Genomic DNA, 8,362 nt, shown 5'->3' on the forward strand with positions numbered 1-8,362 from the left:
CCGGGTTAAGTGGGCATTGTGTCAAGAAGCAGTGCGGCTTGGTTGGGTTGTGTTTCGGAGGACGCACGGCTCTCGACCTTCGCCTCTCCCGAGTCCGTACGGGAGTTGCAGCGATGAGGCCAATTGGATACCACGAATTTGTGGAGAAAAAGGGGTAAATAAATAAAGTGTATTAGGCTATTCCACCACGTTCCCAACGTTCCCAAAGTGAAGGCGGTTTGAGATCTAGCTATGTTGTTGCTCCTCTCCTATTTGTCTTCAACATTTATTTTCTCTATACTACAAAAGTATGCAATTTAAAGTGTTGAATTCAAAACTTTTGCATGACTAAATATAGGCCTTGATATTTGCATGGTGACTTCTAAAGTCATAATAACAAAAATAAACAAACGTTCTTACTTCCTCTAACATCATTGTCTCCTTCAGGAAGAAACACATGACTCAATACAAATAGATGGCTCGGTGTCTGGAAGCCTGTATAGAAATCAATGCCATGGCCCAGCCTTCATAGACCTGTCTGTGGGTGGGCTTTGGCTGACCCCTCTAGCAGCAGCAGGGCCATTTTACTTGGACAAGTTACGCTGTGCTTGTTCAGAGTTGATCCACTGTGGAGACTGAATAGGCATGAGGAGCTAATCAAGGCCTGCATGGACAAAGGCCCTCAGATGACTCTATAATGCAACACAGCAGCATCAGTATTACCAGCAGAGTAACAAAGTATCAACTCTCTGCTACACAATAATATTAACTGGGAATGGCCCAAGAGGGAGTAAATATTTGTTTGCCCACATATTCAGTGATAGCTGTCTAATGGTTACTATGGGGACACACTGGTTGAATCAACATTGTTTCCACGTCATTTCAATGTAATTATGTTGAACCAACGTGGAATAGTCGTTGGAATTGACTTCTGCCCAGTGGGTGGTAGGTGTAGTTTCTTATCTATATGAAGAATAGGTTATTATTGTTATAGAAGCATTGCCAAGTGACATGATTAATGCTAATATTTTTCCAGGACAATTTTGGAAATGTGCAATAATGCATTTATTTTCTGTCGCTGATATTTCCTGAAGAGATGAAAGATGAACTTGACCGGTTGACCAATGAGATCACAAGCAATGCCAACTCTGTGAGAGTTAAGCTAAAATGGAAGTTTATCACCACCACCACGTACAGTACATTTTTAAAATGATTTTTGTTGTCATTTTGTCATTATTATGACAGGATCAAATGCCTATCCCGAATGCTGCTCGCTAGATTTAGAAAGGTAGATGTGGGGGATTTGTCTGAGGTGTTATTATAGCTACTGTAATCACTGTTCTTTCTGTTCTCTGCAGCTATGAAGCAGAGCCTGCCCAAGGATGATGTTTCTAACAGGGCCTCAGTTGATTTCCGCATTCAGAAAACCCAGGTCAGGAAACAGTCTTCCTGAGACTCATTCTTCACATTTTTGCGAATTCTTAAAGGTTGTGGTTAAGGACAGAGAGATTGTTGGAGGCTAACGTACCTGTATACCTGTATAAGTTTACCATGTCTGCCACTAGGGCTGGGTGATATGACGATATACATTGTGTAACGACAGAAAAACATCTATCGTTTCATATTATGCTTTATTGTTTATTTCGTTGTGTCTCAAATCACACTCTTTACGGCAATATTTTTTGTCAATTGGATGTCGCTTTGTGTTCTTCCACACGTGTTGTGTGGAAGGAAATTTGCAACACAAACAAACATGGAGGAGAGTGAACGTGACACAGAGACCGTACCTGAAATAGGGGCTACTTCGATCGCATGGATGTGGTTTGGGTATGAAAAGTCTGACACAGACCAGAAAACCGTCCTCTGCAAAATATGCCGCAGGCCGGTCCTGACAACAGGCACAAACACCACTAACCTCTTTTACCACCTACGCAAGAATCAAGTGAAACATTACGGAGAGAGTCTATGGATGAGACCCAAAAAAGTACGGTCGAGTGCTCAAAACAAACCCCCGACTCAGACGTTGCAAGAGGCTTTTGCCCGCGACAGCATATGGCAAAGAATCACGACGATGGAAGGAGATAACAGCTGCCGTTACAACTTACATCTGCAAAGACATGGCCCCAATTTACACGGTCGAGAAACTGAGGTTTCGTGAGTTGGTACTAACACTCGACCCAAGGTACCAAATGCAAATACCTTTTATTTGTTGAGTATAATTCAAAATGTAATAAGAAATAGGCCTTTACATGTGGTCATTTTATGTAAACTATTTATTAATTGAATTTACAGAAAATGTGTATATCGTGATATGTATCGTTATCGGGAAGTGAAATGACCTACAGTTGAAGTCAGAAGTTTACATACACCTTATCCAAATACATTTAACTCAGTTTTTCCCAATTCCTGACATTTAATCCTAGTAAAATTTCCCTGTCTTACGTCAGTTAGGATCCCATGTTATTTTAAGAATGTGAAATGTCAGAATAATAGTAGAGAGTGATTTATTTCAGCTTTTATTTCTTTCATCACATTCCCAGTGGGTCAGAAGTTTACATACACTCAATTAGTATTTGGTAGCATTGCCTTTAAATTGTTTAAATGGGTCAAATGTTTCGGGTAGCCTTCCACAAGATTACCACAATAAGTTGGGTGAATTTTGGCCCATTCCTCCTGACAGAGTTGGTGTAACTGAGTCAGGTTTGTAGGCTTCCTTGCTCGCACACACTTTTTCAGTTCTGCCCACAAATTTTCTATGGGATTTAGGTCAGGGCTTTGTGATGGCCACTCCAATACCTTGACTTTGTTGTCCTTAAGCCATTTTGACACATCTTTGGAAGTATGCGTGGGGTCAATGTCCATTTGGAAGAATAATTTGCGACCAAGCTTTAACTTCCTGCCTGATGTCTTCAATATATCTATATAATTTTCCTCCCTCATGATGCCATCTATTTTGTGAAGTGTACCAGTCCCTCCTGCAGCAAAGCACCCCCACAACATGATGCTTCCACCCCCGTGCTCCACGGTTGGGATGGTGTTCTTCAGCTTGCCAGCCTCCCCCTTTTTCCTCCAAACATAACAATGGTCATTATGGCCAAACAGTTCTATTTTTGTTTCATCAGACCAGAGAACATTTCTCCAAAAAGTACCATATTTTTCCCCATGTGCAGTTGCAAACCGTAGTCTGGCTTTTTTATGCCGGTTTTTGAGCAGTGGCTTCTTCCTTGCTGAGCGGCCTTTCAGGTTATGTCGATATAGGACTCGTTTTACTGTGGATATAGATACTTTTGTACCTGTTTCCTCCAGTCTCTTCACAAGGTCCTTTGCTGTTGTTCTGGGATTGATTTGCACTTTTCGCACCAAAGTACGTTCATCTCTAGGAGACAGAGCGCGTCTTCTTCCTGAGCGGTATAACGGCTGCGTGGTCCCATGGTGTTTATACTTGCGTACTATTGTTTGTACAGATGAACGTGGTACCTTCAGGCATTTGGAAATTGCTCCCAAGGATGAACCAGACTTGTGGAGGTCTACAATTTGTCTTCTGAAGTCTTTTGATTTTCCTATGATGTAAGAAGCACTGAGTTTGAAGGTAGGCCTTGAAATACATCCACATGTACACCTCCAATTGACTCAAATTATGTCAATTAGCCTATCAGAAGCTTCTAAAGCCATGACATCATTTTCTGGAATTTTCCAAGCTGTATAAAGGCACAGTCAACTTGGTGTATGTAAACTTCTGACCCACTGGAATTGTGATACAATTAATTATAAGTGAAATAAACAATTGTTGGAAAAATTGTCATGCACAAAGTAGATGTCCTAACCAACTTGCCAAACCTATAGTTTGTTAGCAAGAAATTTGTGGAGTGTTTGAAAAACGAGTTTTAATGACTCCACCCTAAGTGTATGTAAACTTCCGACTTCAACTGTATATCGGGGTATGAGATTCTGGCCATATCGCCCAGCCCTATCTGCCACCATATTTTGACATGGCTGTTTGACATCTCACCCTTTCAAAAGTTTGAGCCTTTATCCGCTTTACTGTTGCCAGTGGTTGAAGCTCTCTTTCCTCTATCCTCTCTTTACCTTATGTTTTCTCTAACCCCACAGCACACAGTGCTCTCCAGGAAGTTTGTGGATGTCATGACTCAGTACAACGAGACTCAAGTGTCGTTTAGGGAGAGAAGCAATTGAAGGATCCAGAGACAGCTGGAGATAAGTGAGTCACAAGCTGGGCTAGCAGCAGGGCAGACAGGAACCCGGAAAGGAAACCGACCACACCTAGCAGCTTTCTTTCCCACGAATAATAACACATAGGCTACAGTGTTCACAATTCCAATGAAACTATCATATGATTGCCTATTGCCCATCGTCAGATAGCGCAACGATTCCGGTTCCACTCTATGTTATTGTCTATTGTCATGGTATGGATAATGAGGCCATTAGACCAATCAGACTACGGCCACATAAAATATAGGATGATAGTCAAGGATTTGGCTTGAGATGCTAAAGAGACTAGCTGTAAAGAAACCATGGCAGAAACCCATGTATTGTTCATATGGAGTATTTGTCATGAATGAGAATAATTGATGACAACAAAAATAGATGTAACCTCTCCAGTCCCTTAGGATACTCCTAATGAGACTCTCTACTACTGCAGACTCCAGATGGAAGAGAAGTGTGTTAGTGTTGCCTCTACACCTGTCTATAGAGAAGCTGGTCACATGGCCAGTGGCGGGCTCATGGCTGTGCTGTATAGTAATCGTTGATCATAGGTTATATATATTCACTGGGGTGGAAGGGCTTACATGATCCCAGGTTGTTTGTAAGCCACTGTGGGTTTGATCATGTTAGGCAGTGAGGGTTGATTCCCTCTGAGGAATAGCTGCCCTAGATCATAACACTGTGGTTATGACTACAGAGATTATTCTCCCCATAGAAAAGAGAGAATACGTTTTTTGTTTTCTGCTGATGCTTTAGCACCTGTCTGGTGAAAGTATTTTCTTTCCTGGTTATAGCTGGGAGAGTGACTAGCAATGAGGAACTGGAGGACATGCTGGAGAGTGGAAACTCATCAATTTTTACATCTGATGTAAGTTCCTCCTCAATCTCCATCTTTTGTCGGATGCTACTTCCTCATCCATTATTTTCTTAGGACAAACCAGACAACTACCAATACTATCTAGTATACCAACTCAGGTGGTGGTTTGAACGTATTCCAAAACAAATAATATTCTGTTTAAATGCAACACCAATCATCCCATATGTATGTATTTGAATTAATTATACTGTCTCATTGGCTGTCGTCCTGTCTCCCAACACCTCCCTCAGATTATTTTGGACTCTCAGATCACGCGGCAGGCCTTGAATGAGATTGAGTCACGGCACCAGGATATCATCCGCCTGGAGTCCAGCATCAGGGAGCTCCATGCCATGTTCATGGACATGGCCATGCTGGTGGAGAATCAGGTATTGTAGCGTAGTACTGTAAAGCTGTCCAGAATATTATTAGTTCTGTTTTTTTGTCAAAACTATATGGAACTCATGTGGTGTTGTCTAAAAGGGGGATATGGTCAACAACATAGAGAAGAATGTCTCCAACGCAGCTGAATACATAGGCCGTGCCAAAGAGGAGACCAAAAAAGCTGTGAGATACTAGAAAAAAATCCCAGAGGGTAAGTCTCCTTTTCCCCAAACGGAAGGTCACATGGTGTATCTACTAATAATACTGTATAATACTGCTCAAGTTAGACTCTTTTAACCAATGCAATAGCTCTGAAGGGTTTGGTCAGAAGAAAAATATTATTTCAGTATCATATACTGATAAGATTTAAAATGCCAGACAGAATGTCTACATGCCATATTTACTAGGGCTGGGAATTGCCAAGAACCTCACGATATGAATATATTATCACGATAGGTGCCAATATGATATTTGTGATTCAATACTATGATTTTATTGCTCACTATATACATGTAATAATATCCTGACATGTAACTATTGATTTTTTCCCCCCATCACTAATATCTAATGTCTAAATTGAATGTCAAAACGTCTCCATGTCCCAAATCCACAGGCATTGACAGAATATTGGTTTCACTAAAATCAGTGTAGTGTTTTGGGTCATGCACTATAAACCTAATCTAACCACTTTGTTTCTGTCCTTGGCAGAAACTCTTCATCTTTGGCTTTGTTCTATTGATCCTGCTCGCTGTCATTGCACTAATCGTTGGGCTGTCTGTTGTACTAACCAATCCCCTGTATGAGCCCTGTCCTGCTATCTGTCTGAGGTAGCTACTTCTGTACATTTCATCAACATCACATTCAATACCTTTCATTTACATTTTTTAATACAATGAAGTACTGTACTTGATAGTAGTTGATGTTAGGCTTGGGCAGTATCCAGATTTTAATATTATCATACCGTCCTTCTCTTATCCTGGCATTTATGGTATTACAGGCATAGCACACAAGGATTTGCTATAAACGCAAGAAAAGCCTATTTGGCTTGTATTACCAAAATGCTAAAACAATTAGCACAAACTAATAGCAAAATCACAATAATGCTGTTAGCTAAATGCTAACGAGCGAAAACGAACAAGCTAATTGCAAAGACAGGCAAATCCAGCTCATTAAGTTAGAAATTGTGCAAATAAACAAAGTTGCGATGAATGCTTTTCTGAAGGAAGAGCAGCATGTGTAGCAGAGGGGAGAATAATGAAGGAGAACAAAAAACGCTAGTAGGAAGCACAGGGAAAAAATGAGCTCTTCCAGAGCTCATTCCAGAGCTCATTCAGAGCTCTTTGACTTCTGGCAGAAAGTAATTATAAGATATCTGATGGCAAACATTTAGTAGTGAATTGCATACAAGTGTAACTTACTTCATCACCTCATGTTCTCTGCACAACAGAGACTCGCCGATAGATATAGAATGCTATGGACTCACCAGCTCCCGCTTTCTCCAGTTGTGCTATTTATAAACACACACGTGACTGGCTCAACTGTACTGGGGAACTACGGAAACTTCATAATGCAAAATAATGTGACAGGTGATATGAAGAACGCAATCTTTATATCTTAATGTATTGCACAAGTTGACTGCAGGTGTTAACTTAAAAAGTAGCAACAAATATTCTCATTTATTGAAAAACTTTTAATAAATAGTATTGAAAAACCATCCCATGGCTTTTTCCAAATACCCCGGTATATACAGTATACATGTCACGGATCCCCCCGGTACTGCTGCTCATTCTGTTCACCAGTTCTGGAGGTCTACGTCACCGGCTTTCTAGGCTTCACTGAACGGGATTCATTATCATCAACCCCGGACTGTCTTGTCTGTTTACACACACCTGGTTCCCATTTCCCCTGATTAGTATGTTATATATGTGCCCTCTGTTCCCTCTGTCGGTTATTGTTCCCATGTCCGTTGGTGGTGTGAGTACCTATGTGTTGGTGCAGCTGTTATGCTGCGTGCTTTATATATTGTGTATTATGGGTATCGTCCCGTGTCATTCAACGAGGTTTACCCTCGCTCTTTTGTTTGGGTACAGCCCAGTGTTTTTGCATATGTGTTTGTTTTGGGTTTATTAAAAATCCTTATTGTGTATTCCTGCGCCTGTCTCCAAATCCTTTATACCAGCGTGGCAATACTGCCCAAGCCTAGTTGATGTTGAATCACAGTAATGGGTACATTTCCCAAGTTACATTACTAGTAACTACATTCAAGTAGATGACTGGTTCCATGTAAAAGTCAACTTGAGCATGCACAAATAATGTTACTCATTTCCAAATGAAACCACGTTCATTATTATGCTTTATATGTTGGAGTTCATTCTTTATTTGAAAAATGTAAAGGGGTTTCACAATTGATCAACTTCATATTAAACATCTTTAGCACCACCCCAGTATCAACATGTGAAAATGGCACGTTTCTAGGTTTTATAGTAAAAGAGATAGAGGATGATAAGTGTTTCCATTGACATCGGTGTGCATCGTGTGATTTTAACCAATTATGAGTAGGCACTAATTGCCTACTAATTGGTTGATGATGACATTGGAAACACTTATCTTCCACAATTTTTTTTACTACAAAACATCGAAATGTGCCATTTTCACATACTGTATGTTAATGTTGGGGTAGTGCTGGAGATGATGAATAAGTAGGAAGTAGGAAATTGCATGGATTTTGACCATTACAGAGTAGGTGGCCATTTCTCAAAAAAGGCTTTTCAAATTTCATATTTCATGACTTTTAGAAAGGGCTCACAGAGCTTGTTTTTCCACTCACGGCTGTCTCTCAGTATTAGTTATGAAGATGAGAATGTTATTGAAGAAATACAGACCAAATTGAAGTGTCTTGAGTTTTGTTTGCATGTTCTA

The 8,362-nt window shown here is 40.4% G+C and overlaps 1 protein-coding gene across 1 annotated transcript; it reads left to right on the plus strand.

Annotated features, from left to right (window-relative positions):
• LOC106579915 (syntaxin-2) lies at nt 1-7,572 on the plus strand. Its single transcript, XM_082966287.1, is given in 6 exon segments — nt 1-154; nt 1,338-1,411; nt 4,090-4,198; nt 4,998-5,071; nt 5,311-5,448; nt 5,543-7,572. Coding segments are annotated over 5 exon segments (489 nt in total). The 5' UTR covers nt 1-154; nt 1,338-1,339; the 3' UTR covers nt 5,639-7,572.
• Nucleotides 7,573-8,362: the final 790 nt, after the last annotated feature.

This window comes from Salmo salar, chromosome 20, assembly GCF_965601325.2.
Source record: "Salmo salar chromosome 20, fSalSal1, whole genome shotgun sequence".
Lineage (NCBI taxonomy): Eukaryota > Metazoa > Chordata > Actinopteri > Salmoniformes > Salmonidae > Salmo > Salmo salar.